The sequence below is a fragment of the Oncorhynchus masou genome, chromosome 31, assembly GCF_036934945.1.
Source record: "Oncorhynchus masou masou isolate Uvic2021 chromosome 31, UVic_Omas_1.1, whole genome shotgun sequence".
Classification (NCBI taxonomy): domain Eukaryota; kingdom Metazoa; phylum Chordata; class Actinopteri; order Salmoniformes; family Salmonidae; genus Oncorhynchus; species Oncorhynchus masou.
The window spans coordinates 36,878,267-36,898,691 of record NC_088242.1 but is presented as its reverse complement, the minus strand read 5'-3'; the positions used below and the strand labels follow the sequence as shown (position 1 = coordinate 36,898,691).

Here is a 20,425-nt window from a genome sequence, read left to right as displayed (position 1 = left end):
CTATTTAACCTCTACAGGATTGGTGGGACGGTTGAGCTAATGTAGGTTAATGCGATTAGCATGAGGTTGTAAGTAAAAATAACATTTCCCAGGACATAGACATATCTGATATTGGCAGAAAGCTTACATTCATGTTATTAATCTAAATGCACTGTCCAATTTATCACAGTGAAAGAATACCATGCTGTTGTTTGAGGAGAGTGCACAGTTATGAACTTGAAAAGTTATTAATAAACCAATTAGCCACATTTGGGCAGTCTTGATACAAAAATTTGAACAGAAATGCAATGGTTCATCTGAAACGTTGCACATACACTGCTGCCATTAGTGGCCAACATCGAAATTGTGCCTGGGCTGGAATAATACATTATGGCCTTTCTCTTGCATTTCAAAGATGATGGTACAAAAAAATACAAAATAACATGTTTTTTTCTTTATATTATCTTTTACCAGATCTACTGTTTTATATTCTCCTACATGAATGTCACATTTCCACAAACTTCAAAGTGTTTCCTTTCAAATGATATCAAGAATATACATATCCTTGCTTCATGTCCTGAGCTAAAGGCAGTTAGATTTGGGTATGTCATTTTAGGCCAGTCCTTGCATCCATAGCTCCTATCTGTTTTTGGTCTCTACCCTAAACCATAACCCTAACCTTAACCATTACTCTAACCTTACACATAACCAAATCCCTTGCCTAACCTTACCTTAAATGGGGTAGGGACATCCAAAGGATGCTGAATAGCAAGGACCATATGATTATCATTTGAGAGCTGTAACTACAAGTACTGGGCAGGGGACACAAGTTAAGAAAGACTGGTGTGAGAGACAGACAGTGGCCTGACCATAGAATCAGGAATTAGAATACTATTATGACATAGATCACAGAACATTTTTATTTTCCCAAGCGAAATTGATCCGAGGTCTTTGCGGCCCGTGGCCCGCCAATTGCCCATCCCTGACATAGAGTCCTGCAATTATGTGCATTGGCCCCTCTTCTCACAAGGAGCAAATTTGCCTCAAGGACCCACAAGTTCTGCCAAGATGGATTCTCCGCCATTTTGCATTTTTGAAAAGCCCTTAAATTATATCTCCTCCGGAAGCACAGGGCCGATTTGGATGAAAGTTGATATATGGTATCTATGGACTAAGGTCTTTCAACGCAATATTTTCCAGACAAGTATGTCGAACAACTGACCAATCAACATTTATGTGGTTGTGGTCCGGCACATAAATGCATATAAATCAGACACGGATATTTGTATTGTAACCAAACTTGGTACACATGTTCCAAACCCTGTCAAACACATTCAGATAGACCACATGGTGGGCGCTACAACAGGCACATATTTATATATATTGATCTATTTGACTCAGTGTTGAAATTGAAAGCCTCTGTGATTGTTGTGTTGATGTGCTTCCCATTTGAGGTCTGGATTGTGAATCCTAGGATTTTACATTTACATTTTACATTTAAGTCATTTAGCAGACGCTCTTATCCAGAGCGACTTACAAATTGGTGAATTCACCTTCTGACATCCAGTGGAACAGCCACTTTACAATAGTGCATCTAAATCATTTAAGGGGGGGGGGGGGAGTGAGAAGGATTACTTTATCCTATCCTAGGTATTCCTTGAAGAGGTGGGTTTTCAGGTGTCTCCGGAAGGTGGTGATTGACTCCGCTGTCCTGGCGTCGTGAGGGAGTTTGTTCCACCATTGGGGGGCCAGAGCAGCGAACAGTTTTGACTGGGCTGAGCGGGAACTGTACTTCCTCAGTGGTAGGGAGGCGAGCAGGCCAGAGGTGGATGAACGCAGTGCCCTTGTTTGGGTGTAGGGCCTGATCAGAGCCTGGAGGTACTGCGGTGCCGTTCCCCTCACAGCTCCGTAGGCAAGCACCATGGTCTTGTAGCGGATGCGAGCTTCAACTGGAAGCCAGTGGAGAGAGCGGAGGAGCGGGGTGACGTGGAGAGAACTTGGGAAGGTTGAACACCAGACGGGCTGCGGCGTTCTGGATGAGTTGTAGGGGTTTAATGGCACAGACAGGGAGCCCAGCCAACAGCGAGTTGCAGTAATCCAGACGGGAGATGACAAGTGCCTGGATTAGGACCTGCGCCGCTTCCTGTGTGAGGCAGGGTCGTACTCTGCGGATGTTGTAGAGCATGAACCTACAGGAACGGGCCACCGCCTTGCTGTTAGTTGAGAACGACAGGGTGTTGTCCAGGATCACGCCAAGGTTCTTAGCGCTCTGGGAGGAGGACACAATGGAGTTGTCAACCGTGATGGCGAGATCATGGAACGGGCAGTCCTTCCCCGGGAGGAAGAGCAGCTCCGTCTTGCCGAGGTTCAGCTTGAGGTGGTGATCCGTCATCCACACTGATGTGTCTGCCAGACATGCAGAGATGCGATTCGCCACCTGGTCATCAGAAGGGGGAAAGGAGAAGATTAATTGTGTGTCGTCTGCATAGCAATGATAGGAGAGACCATGTGAGGTTATGACAGAGCCAAGTGACTTGGTGTATAGCGAGAATAGGAGAGGGCCTAGAACAGAGCCCTGGGGGACACCAGTGGTGAGAGCGCGTGGCGAGGAGACAGATTCTTGCCACGCCACCTGGTAGGAGCGACCTGTCAGGTAGGACGCAATCCAAGCGTGGGCCGCGCCGGAGATGCCCAACTCGGAGAGGGTGGAGAGGAGGATCTGATGGTTCACAGTATCGAAGGCAGCCGATAGGTCTAGAAGGATGAGAGCAGAGGAGAGAGAGTTAGCTTTAGCAGTGCGGAGCGCCTCCGTGATACAGAGAAGAGCAGTCTCAGTTGAATGACTAGTCTTGAAACCTGACTGATTTGGATCAAGAAGGTCATTCTGAGAGAGATAGCGGGAGAGCTGGCCAAGGACGGCACGTTCAAGAGTTTTGGAGAGAAAAGAAAGAAGGGATACTGGTCTGTAGTTGTTGACATCGGAGGGAAGGGATGAGCCAGCGGTCAGGGATGAGTTGATGAGCGAGGTGAGGTAAGGGAGAAGGTCTCCGGAAATGGTCTGGAGAAGAGAGGAGGGGATAGGGTCAAGCGGGCAGGTTGTTGGGCGGCCGGCCGTCACAAGAAGCGAGATTTCATCTGGAGAGAGAGGGGAGAAAGAGGTCAGAGCACAGGGTAGGGCAGTGTGAGCAGAACCAGCGGTGTCGTTTGACTTAGCAAACGAGGATTGGATGTCGTCGACCTTCTTTTCAAAATGGTTGACGAAGTCATCTGCAGAGAGGGAGGGGGGGGGAGGAGGATTCAGGAGGGAGGAGAAGGTGGCAAAGAGCTTCCTAGGGTTAGAGGCAGATGCTTGGAATTTAGAGTGGAAGAAAGTGGCTTTAGCAGCAGAGACAGAGGAGGAAAATGTAGAGAGGAGGGAGTGAAAGGATGCCAGGTCCGCAGGGAGGCGAGTTTTCCTCCATTTCCGCTCAGGCTGCCCGGAGCACTGTTCTGTGAGCTCGCAATGAGTCGTCGAGCCATGGAGCGGGAGGGGAGGACCGAGCCGGCCTGGAGGATAGGGGACATAGAGAGTCAAAGGATGCAGAAAGGGAAGAGAGGAGGGTTGAGGAGGCAGAATCAGGAGATAGGTTGGAGAAGGTATGAGCAGAGGGAAGAGATGATAGGATGGAAGAGGAGAGAGTAGCGGGGGAGAGAGAGCGAAGGTTGGGACGGCGCGATACCATCCGAGTAGGGGCAGTGTGGGAAGTGTTGGATGAGAGCGAGAGGGAAAAGGATACAAGGTAGTGGTCGGAGACTTGGAGGGGAGTTGCAATGAGGTTAGTGGAAGAACAGCATCTAGTAAAGATGAGGTCGAGCGTATTGCCTGCCTTGTGAGTAGGGGGGAAGGTGAGAGGGTGAGGTCAAAAGAGGAGAGGAGTGGAAAGAAGGAGGCAGAGAAGAATGAGTCAAAGGTAGACGTGGGGAGGTTAAAGTCGCCCAGGACTGTGAGAGGTGAGCCGTCCTCAGGAAAGGAGCTTATCAAGGCATCAAGCTCATTGATGAACTCTCCGAGGGAACCTGGAGGGCGATAAATGATAAGGATGTTAAGCTTGAAAGGGCTGGTAACTGTGACAGCATGGAATTCAAAGGAGGCGATAGACAGATGGGTAAGGGGAGAAAGAGAGAATGACCACTTGGGAGAGATGAGGATCCCGGTGCCACCACCCCGCTGACCAGAAGCTCTCGGGGTGTGCGAGAACACGTGGGCGGACGAAGAGAGAGCAGTAGGAGTTGCAGTGTTATCTGTGGTGATCCATGTTTCCGTCAGTGCCAAGAAGTCGAGGGACTGGAGGGAGGTATAGGCTGAGATGAACTCTGCCTTGTTGGCCGCAGATCGGCAGTTCCAGAGGCTACCGGAGACCTGGAACTCCACGTGGGTCGTGCGTGCTGGGACCACCAGATTAGGTGGCCGCGGCCACGCGCGGTGTGGAGCGTTTGTATTGTCTGTGCAGAGAGGAGAGAACAGGGATAGATAGACACATAGTTGACAGGCTACAGAAGTGGCTACGCTAATGCAAAGGAGATTGGAATGACAAGTGGACTACACGTCTCGAATGTTCAGAAAGTTAAGCTTACGTAGCAAGAATCTTATTGACTAAAATGATTGAAATGATACAGTACTGCTGGAGTAGGCTAGCTGGCAGTGGCTGCGTCGTTGACTTTGTAGGCTAGCTGGCAGTGGCTGCGTTGTTGACACTACACTAATCAAGTCGTTCCGTCGAGTGTAATAGTTTCTACAGTGCTGCTATTCGGGGGCTAGCTGGCTAGCTAGCAGTGTTGATTACGTAGAACGACAATAGCTGGCTAGCTAACCTAGAAAATCGCTCTAGACTACACAATTGTCTTAGATACAAAGACGGCTATGTAGCTAGCTAGCTACGATCAAACAAATCAAACCGTTGTACTCTAATGAAGTGAAATGAAAATGTGATACTACCTGTGGAGCGAAGCGGAATGTTGACCGGGTAGTTGAAGTTCAATTCGGTAGATGTTGGCTAGCTGTTGGCTAGCTAGCTAGCAGTATCTCCTACGTTAAGGACGACAAATAGCTGGCTAGCTAACCTCGGCAAATTAAGATAATCACTCTAAGTCTACACACTCTAAACTACACAATTATCTTGGATACGAAGACAGCAAAGACAACTATGTAGCTAGCTAACACTACACTAAAATTTTCTTTTGGTGTCAAAATCGGACAAATTGTTGTAACTATTTCTTTAGCTATTTCTTTGTTTTTTTTCGTGATTCAAATGTGCTGTTGGGAGAAACACTTTCTCTTCCAAGGCTACAGATGGAAAGATGGAGAAATTTGTCATGAGGTGGCTGCAGCTTGCAAAGGAGAGGACCGAACACAGCAAGGAAAGGGCGGATAGACCCAGAGAGACATAGAAATATTTACATACACTCATACATAAACATTGTAAGTGATAAACTCTGACGCTTTGTACATTATCTGGAAATATTGGACGACTTGGTTCTGCCCGAGTTTATTAGTTCCAGATCATTTGTAGAATGGACGCGTTTATCCCGCTTATTCCACGGTTGCCAAAGTAAACAAGCACACATTTACTGGTAAAAATTACATGTTTTCAAGTAAAATTCATACTATTTCATCCTTCCACTAAACCCGGTTGTTAGTTCTATCGTTTAGGTTGCTAGAGAAGCGGACTTGTTGTTCATTCTATTTGTTTGATTGCTGTGCAGGCAGGCAATGTTCTTATCCCTTGCTTGCTAGCTAGCCAACTATGGCTAACACAGTCGCTCGCGTCAACGCTGCAGATAGAATAACATCAAAGTACCTGCAATTTAATTTGTTTAAAGCTATTTTCTAGTGACATTTAAATGGATACATCCATGACACTGTACATACGTACTGCCTGTTGAGGGATGACACCCACACAAGGTAAATTTAATCTATTTAAACAAAAGTTTTAAAATCAGAAAATGTCTTTCTTTCATGTTTGTTATTCGTAGTTTGGTTGATAGCTGCAATATTACTAGCGACATTTAATATGATATTACAACCTAAATTTAATATAAATACATTTTTAGTGGTAGGGGGGGTGGAATCGAGTGGATCTTGCCCTAAAATGGCAGCTTTGGTTTAGTTCAGGCTGACAGATCTGGGCCGAATGACACTGGCCTGGTCTGCACCGTCATTCATTTCGGACTCGGGACGGATTCGGCTGCCAGACCCCTGGCCAGCAGTTTTTGATCTGTTATGCCGGAATCAGGCCAGATGTGGGCCAGACGTTTGTGCTACCTGGGTACTGTCCTATCTAGTAAACTTGTTAGCTACTTCAGTGGATGTTGAACACATTTCTACCTGCAAATGAACACATTTCTAGAGGTAAATTATAGCCAAGGTATAAAAGGAATAATCAACTTGGGGCTCTATGTGTTCTCTGGAAAAGAATGCAACTGCGGAAGGTGAGGAACATATCACCTGCGTTGTTCATTGTTTTCCAGAGAACGCGTAGCCTCTCGTTGATTATCCCTTACCTTTTTGTCAGCCAAAGCTTGATATCAGTATTGTGTAATCTGTGATCATAATTCGGCTATAGGAACCGATAGTGTCCATTACTGAGTTCAGACAACAATCACACTTGAATTACTTCTATTCAGAGTGTTTGCATAGTTCTTTGAAAGTAGAAAAAGTAATCATGATGCACTGGACATGACAGCAATTGCTCAATACTTTTTGTGCTGGATGTGTTGGCTGTCTTTTATGTAACACGTTGTCTATATGAAAATTGACAGAACCTTTGGCACAGCGTTCAGATGAGACAGGGATGGGTATATTATGTTATGTGTGTATGTGTGCGCGCTTGTTTGTTCACTCATGTGTGTGTGTGCGTTTGCATGTGTATGTTCACTCCACAGGAGGTAGGTGACACTTAAAGGAGGATGGGCTCGTGGTAATGGCTGGTGTGGAATGGTATCAATACATCAAACATACCATCCCATTCACTCCGTTCAATACATTATTATGAGCTGTCCTCCCCTTAGCAGCCTCCACTGGTTCACTGTGTGTATATACTTGCGTGTTTGCATGTCTATGTTTGTGTGTTTGTGTGTGCATATGTGTGTCCACGCCTGTGTATCTACTGTACACTACATGACCAAAAGCATGTGGACACCTGCTCGTCGAACATCTCATTCTAAAACCATGGGCATTAATATGGAGTTGGTCCCCCATTTGCTGCTGTAACAGCCTCCACTCTTCTGGGAAGGCTTTCCACTAGATGTTGGAACATTGCTGCTGGACTTACTTCCATTCAGCCACGAGAGCATTAGTGAGGTCAGGTACTGATGTTGGGCGATTTGGCCTGGCTCGCAGCCGGAGTTCCAATTCATCCCAAAGGTTTTCGATGGGGTTGAGGTCAGGGCTCTGTGCAGGCCAGTCATGTTCTTCCACACCGATCTTGACAAACCATTTCTGAATGGACCTCGCTTTGTGCACGACGGCATTGTCATGCTGAAACAGGAAAGGGCCTTCCCCAAACCATTTCCACAAAGTTGTAAGCACAGAATTGTCTAGAATGTCATTATATGCTGTAGCATTAATATTTCCCTTCACTGGAACTAAGGGGCCTAGCCCAAACCATAAAAAACAGCTATGGACCATTATTCCTCCTCCACCAAACTTTACAGTTGGCACTATGCATTGGGGCAAGTTAGCGTTCTCCTGGCATCCGTCAAACTCAGATTCGTCCGTTGGAATGCCAGATGGTGAAGCTTGATTCATCACTCCAGATAACGTATTTACTCTGTTCCAAAATCCAATCAGGTTGAGCTTCACACCACTCCAGCTGAAGCTTGACATTGCACATGGTGATCTTAGGCTTGTGCGCTGCTGCTCATCCATAGAAACCCATTTCATGATGCTCCCAAAGAAAAGTTATTTTGCTGACATTGCTTCCAGAGGCAGGTTGGAACTCGGTAGTGAGCGTTGCAACCGAGGACAGATTATTTCTACGCGGTGCGCGCTTCAGCACTCAGCGGTTCCGTTCTGTGAGTTTGTGTGACCTCTTTGCGGCTGAGCCGTTGTTGCTTCTAGATGTTTCCACTTCACAATAACAGCACTTACAGTTGACTGGGGCAGCTGTAGCAGGGCCATACTTGACTTGTTGGTGCCACGTTGAAAGTCACTGAGCTCTTCAGTAAGGCCATTCTACTGCAAATGTTTGTCTATGGAGATTGCATGGTGGTGTGCTCGATTTTATACACCTGTCAGCAACGGGTGTGAAATAGTCGAATCCACTCATTTGAAGGGGTGTCCACATACTTTAGTCTATATAGTGTATGTATGTTTGTCAGCTCCCTTGCCTCTCTTCCTCGTTACATTATTATTCATGCCCTCAGCCAGTCTCTCATCAGTCAGATAGATAGATGGATGATAGACTGATGGTGTGTGAGAGAAAGAGCATGCCAAGGAAGGAGCAGAGGTTAACACTGATGAGACCTGGGCCAGAGAGGAGGGAGGAGGGAGGAGGGTTAGGACACCGGCTCTACATCCACTGTCTGTCAACCATCTCTCCATTTCTCACTCTACTGTAACTCAACCAGACAGGCAGAAGCCCTTTTCATGATGGGCAGAATGCGTGGTGTTGCCATTGACTAGTCATTGTGACTATGAATAGACTACATAAACATTTTCACAGAGAGGAAAATACATTTAATCCACATGATTCATATCCTCAGTTTTGACCAGTTCATTAATTGAGCTGCTGTAGGCCCATTGATGAGTAAGAACAGTCTTTACAGAGTGGGATAATGATGATGTCATATGTCCTCCTCTTCAGATCTGGGACACTGCTGGGCAAGAAAGGTTCCGCAGCGTCACACACGCCTACTACCGTGATGCTCATGGTAAGCTGTGTGTGTGTGTGTGTGTGTGTGTGTGTGTGTGTGTGTGTGTGTGTGTGTGTGTGTGTGTGTGTGTGTGTGTGTGTGTGTGTGTGTGTGTGTGTGTGTGTGTGTGTGTGTGTGTTTAAAAAGAGCCATACAATATCCTGGCTGCCATTCATCTCCTCCTCCGTTGGTAGACATTGCCTGATGGTTGTTCATCAAGCTGTGTGTGTGACTCATATTTAAGTGTGTGTGTGTGTGTTTGCGTGTGTGTGTTTGTGTGTGTGTGTGTGTGTGTATGAGGATTTATATTGCTCTGGTTCTCCTCTGCGTGTGTCCTGGGAACCGCAGGATGGAAGCTAACCATTGGGTGGGCTGATTAGCCTGCCTCTCACACAGCGGGAGACAGAACACTAGTTGTCTGTGTGTCTGTGTGTGCATGCAGGCGTGCTATTTCGGGAGCAGGTCCGTCAGGCCCAGACAGATGTGATGCTGTAGGCCATCCTGATCAGGTGTGGGAGAATGCACACAAACAGGCAGATGCACAGTGATAGAGGAAATCACAGTTAATCACGCCACACCGGGCTTACACAGACAGACAGACAGACACACATACATAAATAAACTACTAATCTATAAGCAGATTGCTGACAGTTTCTCCTCTGCCTGCTGTGAGGCCTGCTGAGGTGGAGGTGGTGAGCTGGCCTCCACTCTGTTACACCACTGTAATGAGACTCAGACATGCCTTGTTTTTAAGCTGGAGGGGAGAAGAGTTCAGTTTGGGAAATTGGTGCGCTCATTAGTCATGTCAAGGATCAATGAAGTAAACATGCGACTACTTGAGAAGAGGCTTGATTGTGTGAGGATCAATTTGAGAAGAGGCTTGATTGTTGTGTCTATACCGTTAAGCTGTGTTGTATTGGTAGTCAAGTGTATTGCAGATGTAGAGAAGAAAAGTCAGGGAAGGAGCAGGACGTGACAATTTATTTTGGCAGTTTCATTTGCCCTGAGTAGTAGTGCTAGGAGACCTGCTGTTAGTCTCTGTTTGTCAGCGCTTGCTGAGGAATACAACTTTTATCATTGCACTTCAGAGTGGCACTGGAGGAATAGAGTGGTCTGTGAACAAGGTGTGAATTACGGCTTGCAGATACCTGCTTGTGTCACTAATGTCAGCCAAACTGTGGCAGTGGGGCTTGATGTGGGGCTTGATGGAAGGCTTGGCACACACAGGGATAGAGAATCAAAAAGTAACAGGAAGAGAGGATTGTCATGGAACAAAGAAACATAGTTCAGCATTGTTGTTCATTTTATTCAGCCCACCATTAGAGTTGTTTTTCTTCTCAGACAAATGAGGGATGTTTTCAATAAAATACAAATTAAGAACAAAGGAGTGAGTGATTGATAGAGATAAAGAGATAAAATGGAATGGGCTGATTTGGAGTATCACAGTTTGGAGTGCTCTCAGCACTGTCGGTGCAGTTTGGAGTGCTCTCAGCACTGTCGGTGCAGTTTGGAGTGCTCTCAGCACTGTCGGTACAGTTTGGAGTGCTCTCAGCACTGTCGGTGCAGTTTGGAGTGCTCTCAGCACTGTCGGTGCAGTTTGGAGTGCTCTCAGCACTGTCGGTGCAGTTTGGAGTGCTCTCAGCACTGTCGGTACAGTTTGGAGTGCTCTCAGCACTGTCGGTGCAGTTTGGAGTGCTCTCAGCACTGTCGGTTCAGTTTGGAGTGCTCTCAGCACTGTCGGTTCAGTTTGGAGTGCTCTCAGCACTGTCAGATCAGTTTGGAGTGCTCTCAGCACTGTCGGTGCAGTTTGGAGTGCTCTCAGCACTGTCGGTGCAGTTTGGAGTGCCCTCAGCACTGTCGGTGCAGTTTGGAGTGCTCTCAGCACTGTCGGTTCAGTTTGGAGTGCTCTCAGCACTGTCGGTTCAGTTTGGAGTACTCTCAGCACTGTCGGTTCAGTTTGGAGTGCTCTCAGCACTGTCAGATCAGTTTGGAGTGCTCTCAGCACTGTCGGTGCAGTTTGGAGTGCTCTCAGCACTGTCGGTGCAGTTTGGAGTGCTCTCAGCACTGTCGGTTCAGTTTGGAGTGCTCTCAGCACTGTCGGTGCAGTTTTCAGCAGTCTAAGCACTGTCAGTGCCCTCCTCCTCACCTCCTCTGGCTTGTTTTCTCATTCTCTCCATCATCTTTAGTTGCTCCACTCCTCTCCTCCCTAATGGCTGCCGATGCATCCTGCTCAACAGCAGCCCTGGGATAAATATCGCATATCTCAGGGGGACCAGGTGCAAGGGAGGAGGAGAGAGAGGCAGATTGAGGAGAGGGAAACAGGGGAAGCAGAGAGAAATGGTGTTGAAAGATGGAAGAAGGAGAGAGAAACAGAGGGAGGAGGAGTTGAGAGATGGAGGAGAGAGGAACAGCAGGAGAGAGAAATTGAAGGGGGAATAGATAAAACAGGAAGGACAGGGAAATACGTGGAGGGAAAGGAAGAACGAGATTGAGATGGAGGGAGGAGAGAAATTTAGGAAAATAAAAACCAAGCATGAAGGGAATTACTTAGTAGATGACAGGTGGAACATTGAGAGTGTAATCCATCAAACTCATCTCAACTGGCTGCATATTAATTAAGAGTCTAAGTAACATAATAAAAGAATCCCCGTAAAATCGGCCAGTTTAAGCTAGAGAGATCAGCATCTGCGGTGAAGCTACAGCAATGTTTGTCCAGACCATGCGATGTCCCAAAAATCGGCCTTCTCACGAAAATCTCTGTAGCGTCCTACAAACTAATATGACCACTCTATGGAAAGATGAGACTCTTATGAACATGATGCTCTATGACCCCCACAAGTGTCACGGGATTCATCTGAAGTCGGTACAGCTGAACTTCTGTCTGTAGCGTCCGGACCGTTTGGGATACACACTAATAGGACCCCACTTTGGAAAGGAGAGACTCTCATGAAAAGATGATGTTTTGCTCTACGACCCCCACAAGTGTCACAGACTCATCTGATTGTAACCCATACAAATGAATGGAAGTATGGAAGTAGTTTTGAGCCAACAACAATAAGCGATTAAATATGTGTTCATAAAAACAAAAATATTTCCCGAGCTAGATATAGGACAGACACTTCAAAATGTTATTCCTTGTGATTTTTTTGGGAGACTTTTAGTTGTTTTTGCCATTAATGAGTGTGTTATTCAATTTGTTTCTATGGGCTATAGAAGTAAAGGCCAAATTCAATATTTGATCCAATCATTTTAAAATATATATTTTGATACCTAAAGGGGTCCAAAAATTCAACATCAAATAGCTAAATGATTCATGGTGTGACCATCTTAAAACAATTCCATATGTTAGCTTAGTAGAAGCCCCTTCCCACCAACTGCTTAGACTTTTAGAGGTTAACCAGGATGTTCAGGTCGCTGGCTGAAGGAGCAGGGCTTTACTCCATTGGAAATATGTGGAGGATGTTTTCTCACATTTCTCAACCCTATAGCAGAGTAATCCTCATCTACTACCCTTCCTCTCACTTTCTTCATGACCTTTGTTTATTTCCTCCCCCTTCTGTCTCTCTTTTTTACTCTGTTTCTCGCTCCCTCTTTTTTTCTCTCTCTCACTGTCTTTCTTACATTCTCTCTCAATTTCTCTCTCTCCAATTGAGAATTTTTGTCACTAGCCTACAAACAATACCCCATAATATCAACATGGAGTTATGTTATGAAAAGCTGAAAAGTCTTGAGTCAATAAGTACTCAAACCCTTTGTAAAGTCAAGCCTAAATAACTTCAGGAGTAAATATGTGCTTAGCAAGTCTCATAATAAGTTACTCTGTATGCAATAATAGTGTTTAACAAAAATGTGGCAAAGCAATTCACTTTTTGTCCTGAATACAAAGTGTTATGTTTGGGGCAAATCCAATACAACATTACTGAGTACCACTCTCCATATTTTCAAGCATGGTGGTGACTGCAACATGTTATGGGTATGCTTGTAATTGTTAAGTGTCAGGATTTGGCCAGGGTTGTTCCGGGTTTTGGTCACTAGATGCCCCCATTGTGCTTTTTGACCTTATGTTTTTTCCCTTGTTCCCCATTATTATTTGCACCTGTACCTCGTTTTTCCCCTGATTGTATTTAAACCCTTAGTTTCCCTCAGTTCTGTGCTCTGTGTTTGTATGTTAGCACCCAGCCCTAGTGTTCTGTGTTTTCTTGTCGATTCCGGTGGATGCTCTTGTGGAATTCTGTTTTTGTTTTTGAGTGTCTCTTGAGGCTTTTTTGTGCTATTCCTACCACCTTTTGGATTTGCCATTTTTGTATTTAAGGACTTCTCCTTTTTACTTTATTAAATACACCGTCTTAAGTACTGCTGTGTCTGCCTTCTGGGTTCTGCTGACTATTCGTGGCTCAGTTGGTTAAGTGACTGTTTCTCACTCCGGAGACCCAGGTTCGAAACCGGGTCCTGACAGAAACACAGAGCCAAAAATGAACCCAGAGGCAGCCAGTTCCCAGGACCTTTTTGCCATGCTGTCCCACCACCAGGAGACTGTCCAACGCCACGAAGCCGCCCTGGTTCAGCAAGAGGCCTTAATGGCTAGACATTCTCATCTTCTGTCGGAGAAGCTGACTTCCATTAAGCAAATATCTGATCGTCTTACCCCGGCAACAGTTCCCGTCCCAGTACCTCAGATTCACGTACCCATGGCAGTTAACCCCCTGGCTGAACCTCGTCTTCCACCTCCCCAACGGTTCTCAGGTGATCCAAGTGCTTGTAAAGGGTTTCTCACCCAATGTTCTCTCTCCTTTGAGCTACAACCCTCGTCGTTTCCCACCGACCGGTCTAAGATCGCTTATATCATCACCCTGCTGTCGGAAAAAGCCCTGGCCTGGGCTACTGCTGTGTGGGATGCCCATAGTTCCTGCTGTGTCAGCTACTCTGCCTTTGCTGAGGAATTCAAACGAGTGTTTCAAGGCCCAAGCAGTGGTTCTGACTCAGCCAAACAGCTCCTGACTCTCCACCAAGGTTGGCGCAGCGTGACGGACTATGCCATCCAGTTCCGCACGGTGGCAGCAGCAAGTGGCTGGAACAACGAGGCGCTCACGGTGTGCTTTCTGAAAGGCCTTTCCGATACTATCCAAGATGAACTGGCCACTCGGGAACCACCGGACAATCTCGAGTCCCTGATCAAGTTGGCCTCACGCATTGACCAACGTCTGAGAGAGAGAGAACTCAACCGTAGACCTCTAGCCCCTATCAGTCCCAGCTCCGAGTCCCCACCTTTATCCTCGCTGGCTCCATCGGAACCCATGCAGATTGGACGCATCTCCCAGGCTGAGAGAGACCGCCGGATGAGGAGCGACGCTGTCTATATTGCGGCAAACCGGGCCATTTCCGTTCCACGTGTCCCGGACTCCAGGGAAACGCTCTGTCCCGTACAGACCGGGGGAACTGTAACGGGAAACATAACCTCCTCCCATCCGTCCAACTCCCGTCTGCTCATTCCAGTCACCCTCTCCTGGGACAACCACAAGCTTCACCTTCAAGCCTTGGTAGACTCTGGAGCCGCAGGTAACTTCATGGATGGTGTCTGGGCGAAGGAGAATGGCGTTCCTCTGAACCTCTAAGTGAACCCATGAGGGTCACTACATTGGATGGAAGCCCTTTGGGATCTGGACTTGTCACTCATGTCACTACCTCCTTGCGACTTTCAGTTTCACAACACCAGGAATTGATGAACTTTCATTTGATCTCCTGTTCCGAGTTCCCTCACGTCCTTGGATACCCCTGGCTTCACAGCCATAACCCTCACATCGACTGGTCTGTGGGCACTATCAAGCAGTGGGGTCCTACGTGCCAAGCTACTTGTATTTTCCAGAATTCCCCGAGTTCTACTCCAGAGTCTTTAGAATCCATCGACCTGACCCGAGTTCCCGAGTGTTACCATGACCTCAAACTGGTGTTTAGCAAACAGAGGGCCACCATGCTACCACCCCATAGACCTTACGATTGCCCCATCGACCTGTTTCCGGGCACTTGCCCCCCCAGGGGTCGGATCTTTTCCCTATCTCCACCCGAACGAGCTGCTATGGATACCTACATCAAGGACGCTTTGGAAGCAGGCCTCATGCGTCCATCCACCTCCCCGGCGGGAGCAGGGTTTTTCTTTGTGGCCAAGAAAGACGGTGGATTACGTCCTTGCATCGACTACCGGGGACTCAATGCCATAACCGTCCGTAACCGTTACCCGCTACCCCTTATGGCCACAGCCTTCGAGCTGCTCCAGGAAGCAGTTGTTTTCACTAAGCTTGACCTGCGGAACGCATACCATCTTGTGCGGATCAGACCTGGTGACGAGTGGAAGACCGCTTTCAACACGCCTACTGGTCACTATGAATACTTGGTGATGCCCTTCGGCCTGACCAACGCCCCAGCGGTGTTCCAAGCGCTCATAAACGATGTGCTTAGGGATATGCTTAACATTTTTGTGTTCGTTTACTTGGATGACATCCTCATCTTTTCGAGCTCCCTTCAAGAACACACTAAGCATGTCAGACAAGTACTCAAACGCCTCCTGGACAGCCATCTGTACGTTAAGCCGGAAAAATGTGAATTCCATTCATCCCGAGTACAATTCCTGGGATTTGTAGTGGAACCCGGTCGAGTCCAAATGGACCCCAGGAAGGTAGGGGCGGTAGCGGATTGGCCCACCCCAAATCCGTTAAGGAAGTTCAGCGTTTCCTGGGCTTCACAAACTTTTACCGCAAGTTCATCAAGAACTTCAGCTTGGTGGCAGCCCCTCTCTCAGCTTTAACCAAGGGTGGCAATGCAAGGTTTTTGTGGGGAAGAGAAGCTGAGACGGCCTTCCAAGGACTCAAGCAGCGCGTTCTCTCTGCTCCCATCCTGATACTACCGACTACGGATGAACCATTTGTGGTGGAGGTAGACGCATCAGAGGTTGGTGTTGGAGCTGTCCTGTCTCAGAGGGGTGAAGACAAGAAGCTTCATCCATGCGCTTTCTTCTCACACCGGCTTACCCCGACTGAGAGGAACTACGATGTGGGGATCGTGAACTCCTAGCGGTTAAGATGGCATTGAAGGAATGGAGACACTGGCTCGAGGGGGCTTCTCACCCGTTTCAAGTGCTTACGGACCACAAAAATCTGGAGTATATCCAGCAGGCGAAGCGGTTGAACTCTAGACAAGCTAGATGGTCTCTTTTCTTCAATCGATTCCAGTTTATCCTCACCTATCGGCCCGGGTCGAAGAATCTCAAACCGGATGCCCTGTCCCGAGTCTACGCTCCTGCCATTCGAGATGACACGGACATGCCTGTCCTTCCTGCTGCTAAGATTGTGGCTCCGATCTCGTGGCAAGTTGAGGATACCGTGAGACGTGCTCAAGCTAGCGAACCGGACCCGAAAGGAGGTCCTGCCAATCGGTTGTTTGTCCCCAAGGCAGTGAGGACTCAGGTCCTTCTGTGGGGGCACTCCTCTCGCCTCACCTGTCATCCGGGCGTAGGTCGCACCTTGGAGTTCATCCAGCGTAAGTTCTGGTGGCCTACCATAAGAGAAGACGTTGCCACTTTCGTCAATGCCTGTCCCGTGTGCTGCCAGGGCAAATCTTCTCACCTCCGCCCTCAAGGACTCCTTCACCCTTTACCTGTTCCCCACAGACCCTGGTCCCATATCTCATTGGACTTTATTACTGGACTTCCTCCATCCCATGGCAATACTACTATCCTAGTCATAATCGACAGGTTTTCAAAGGCGGCCAGGTTCGTCCCTCTGACTAAGTTACCTTCTGCCAAGGAAACGGCTGAGTTGGTAATTAATCATGTGTTCCGAGTCTTCGGCATTCCTCAAGATATGGTTTCTGACAGAGGTCCCCAGTTCGCCTCAAGGTTTTGGAAGGCCTTCTGCCAACTCATGAGGGCTTCTGCCAGTCTATCTTCAGGGTACCATCCGGAGTCCAACGGCCAAACAGAGAGGATGAATCAAGAGCTGGAAACCACCCTCCGATGTATGACTCGTGACAACCCGTCCACATGGTCATCCTTTATTGTTTGGGCCGAATACGCGCACAACACCTTGCGCTCCTCCTCCACTGGTATGTCCTCGCACGAGTGTCAGTTTGGCTATGCTCCTCCATTGTTCCCGGACCAGGAGGCAGAAGTCAGAGTGCCTTCAGCCTTGAAGTTCGTCAGACGCTGTCGGCTTATGTGGAGGAAGACCCGTCTTAATCTTATGCGTTCCTCACAGAGGTACCAACAACAAGCCAACAGACGCCGCCGTCCCGGGCCTACCCTGCGCCCCGGCCAGAGAGTCTGGCTCTCCACAAGAAACTTACCTCTACGGGTGGAGTCTCGCAAGCTGTCCCAAAAATACATCGGTCCCTTCAAGGTTGCCAGGAGAGTTAACCCAGTTTCTTATCGCCTACACTTACCCAGATCCCTTAAGATTAATCCCACATTTCACATTTCATTGTTAAAACCTGTTGTTTTTTCTCCCCTTGTCCCGGCAGACAGACCTCCCCTCCGCCTCGTGTCATTGGAGGCCAGCCGGCTTATACCGTCCATCGGATACTGGATTCCCGCCGGGTGCAGCGGTCCTGGCAGTATCTGGTGGACTGGGAAGGCTACGGTCCCGAGGAGCGCTCCTGGATTCCTGCCAAAGACATCCTGGATCCTGACCTCATTCGTCAGTTCAGGGCCCTCCACCCTGAGAGAGCTGGTAGGAACGTCAGGAGCCGTTCCTAGGGGGGATTCTGTCAGGATTTGGCCAGGGTTGTTCCGGGTTTTGGTCACTAGATGCCCCCATTGTGCTTTTTGACCTTATGTTTTTTCCCTTGTTCCCCATTATTATTTGCACCTGTACCTCGTTTCCCCTGATTGTATTTAAACCCTTAGTTTCCCTCAGTTCTGTGCTCTGTGTTTGTATGTTAGCACCCAGCCCTAGTGTTCTGTGTTTTCTTGTCGATTCCGGTGGATGCTCTTGTGGAATTCTGTTTTTGTTTTTGAGTGTCTCTTGAGGCTTTTTTGTGCTATTCCTACCACCTTTTGGATTTGCCATTTTTGTATTTAAGGACTTCTCCTTTTTACTTTATTAAATACACCGTCTTAAGTACTGCTGTGTCTGCCTCATCTTCTGGGTTCTGCTGACTATTCGTGGCTCAGTTGGTTAAGTGACTGTTTCTCACTCCGGAGACCCAGGTTCGTAACCGGGTCCTGACATTAAGGACTTGGGAGTTTTTCAGAACAAAACAATTTACGGAATGGAGCTAATCACAGGCAAAATTATAGAGGAAAACCTGGTTTGTCTGCTTTTCACCTGTCACGGGCGTCCTCCTCTTCATCTGAAGAGGAGAGGCGAGAAGGATCGGAGGACCAAAAATGCAGCGTGGTATGTGTTCATGATGAATTTTAATAAAGAAAACACTGAAACACACTATACAATAAACGAAATAACGACCGTGTCACTAATGAGAACTGTGCTGACACAAGCAATCAACATAGACAATCACCCACAAAACCCAACACAAAACAGGCTACCTAAATATGGTTCCCAATCAGAGACAATGACTAACACCTGCCTCTGATTGAGAACCATATCAGGCCCAAACACAGAAACAGACAAACTAGACATCCAACATAGAATGCCCACTCAGATCACACCCTGACCAAACAAAACATAGAAACATACAAAGCAAACTATGGTCAGGGTGCGACACCACCAGACACTGAGATAAAATCACCTTTCAGATGGACAATAACCTAAAACACAAGTACAAATATACACTGGAGTTGCTTAACGAGAAGACAGTGAATAATCCTGAGTGGCCGAGTTACATTTTCGACTTGAATCTACTGGAAAATATATGTCAAGACCTGAAAATAGTTGTCTAGCAATGATCAACAACCAATTCGACAGAGCTTGAAGAATTTAGAAAATAATAAATGGGAAAATGTTGAACAATCCAAGTGTGGAAAGCTCAGAGACTTATCCAGAAAGACTCACACCTGTAATTGCTTCCAAAGGTACTTCTATAATGTATTGACTCGGCGACTTGAATACTAGATGGGTGAGAAAGATCATTATTATATCCATTTTTAATTCAGGCTGTAACACAACAAACATTTTGTGGAATAAGTCAGCGGTGTGAATACTTCCTGAAGGTACTGTACATATTGAAGTGATGGGATATCCCATGTATTTTAAGGTGCACATAATACTTTATGTGTAATTTCTTAGTCTGATTTGATTAACAATCCAAAAGAACTGGTAACTGGTAACAGTTATCACAATGTTTCCATTGTGAAATGATGATGATAAGGATTAACTGTTGATATACTGTACATGTGGGTGGTTGTGATTTAGCACTTTTCAGATATAGATCCAGATAGGCAGACAGACAGGCAGGCAGGCAGACAGACAGACAGACAGACAGACAGACAAATACACAGACAGTCAGAAGGCAGCATTCTCTGCCTGTTTCACTGTCTCTTTTCTGGATCCTGGCATCCATTCACACACCCTTTGTCACTGTCACCTAGCCCCAGTCCCCCCTTAAGCAACAGAGAAATGGGCAAACAGCTGTCACTGTCAAGCGCATAGCATCCGTCTATTCTCAATGGCTAGCAGCTGACAGGTGTTGTACACTGGGTTGATGCATTGGGCTACAGGATGTTTGTCTGATGTTTTTTTCCTTGGCCGTTTTAATGGTTATACGGTGTTGTATGTGGGTATTTTAGATTAGCTGTGTGTGTTGTACAAAGGATAACTATTTGAACACCACCTGTCATTGTTGGCCATTTCCTTAATGCATCTTGAGTCACTCCCTTAGAAAAATGACCATTATTTAAATATATTGAGTTCCAAGTCTCAGATGTCGGTGACTGGGAACCCCTGGGAGCAACAATTTAACTCAATTACCACCTTCATCTCTCACTGTTACAGGAGAGATCATTTGTTCGGAGAGGGTGGAGGAAAGGAGGTCTCTCTCTCTCTCTCTCTCTCTCTCTCTCTCTCTCTCTCTCTCTCTCTCTCTCTCTGTCCATGTTTCTAGCCGTATGTTCATGTTGTGCTTAGTTTCCCTTGCCTGATGCTGTTTTCCTCTCCGCTACAGTTCTGACTCTGGTCCCTGTCTTCAGTCCGACTTCTCGTCAGTCTTGCTACTCTGTACTGGATTCCCCACTCTACGCTCCCTTGGATTCCCTTCCGGACCTGCTTACACTGTCCCCACACCTCTCACTCCAGCCTCCGTACCTGGTTTCCAGCAACCCGCCCGAGCTTCACCTGACTCAATCTTCCCCCGTGTTTCAAAAAATACCTTGGTTACCTCATCTCAGTCTCCTCGTCTGAGTCTGCTCTTGGGTTCACCTGTTCCATGTGACAGTACGATCTGGCCAAAGACATGAACCCAGCAGACTCAGATCCTCTCCGCCAAACTCTTGCCTGCCATGGCACCCTGCTCAAGCAACATGACCAAGCCCTGAAAACCCTTCTGGAGCACATCAAGGAGTTTTCACGGAGCCTGTCTGACCTGCAGGGCTGAACCTTAGCCCGGAGCT

At 47.2% G+C, this 20,425-nt stretch overlaps 1 protein-coding gene across 1 annotated transcript in view; it reads left to right on the top strand.

Moving 5' to 3' along the window:
- The window catches only part of LOC135525181 (ras-related protein Rab-26-like), a 106,775-nt gene that overhangs the window by 47,284 nt on the left and 39,066 nt on the right, over nt 1-20,425 (top strand). Inside the window, exon 4 of the mRNA XM_064952916.1 lies at nt 8,823-8,889. Within this exon, the coding sequence (XP_064808988.1) occupies nt 8,823-8,889 (67 nt within the window). The remainder of the gene's footprint in view (nt 1-8,822; nt 8,890-20,425) is intronic.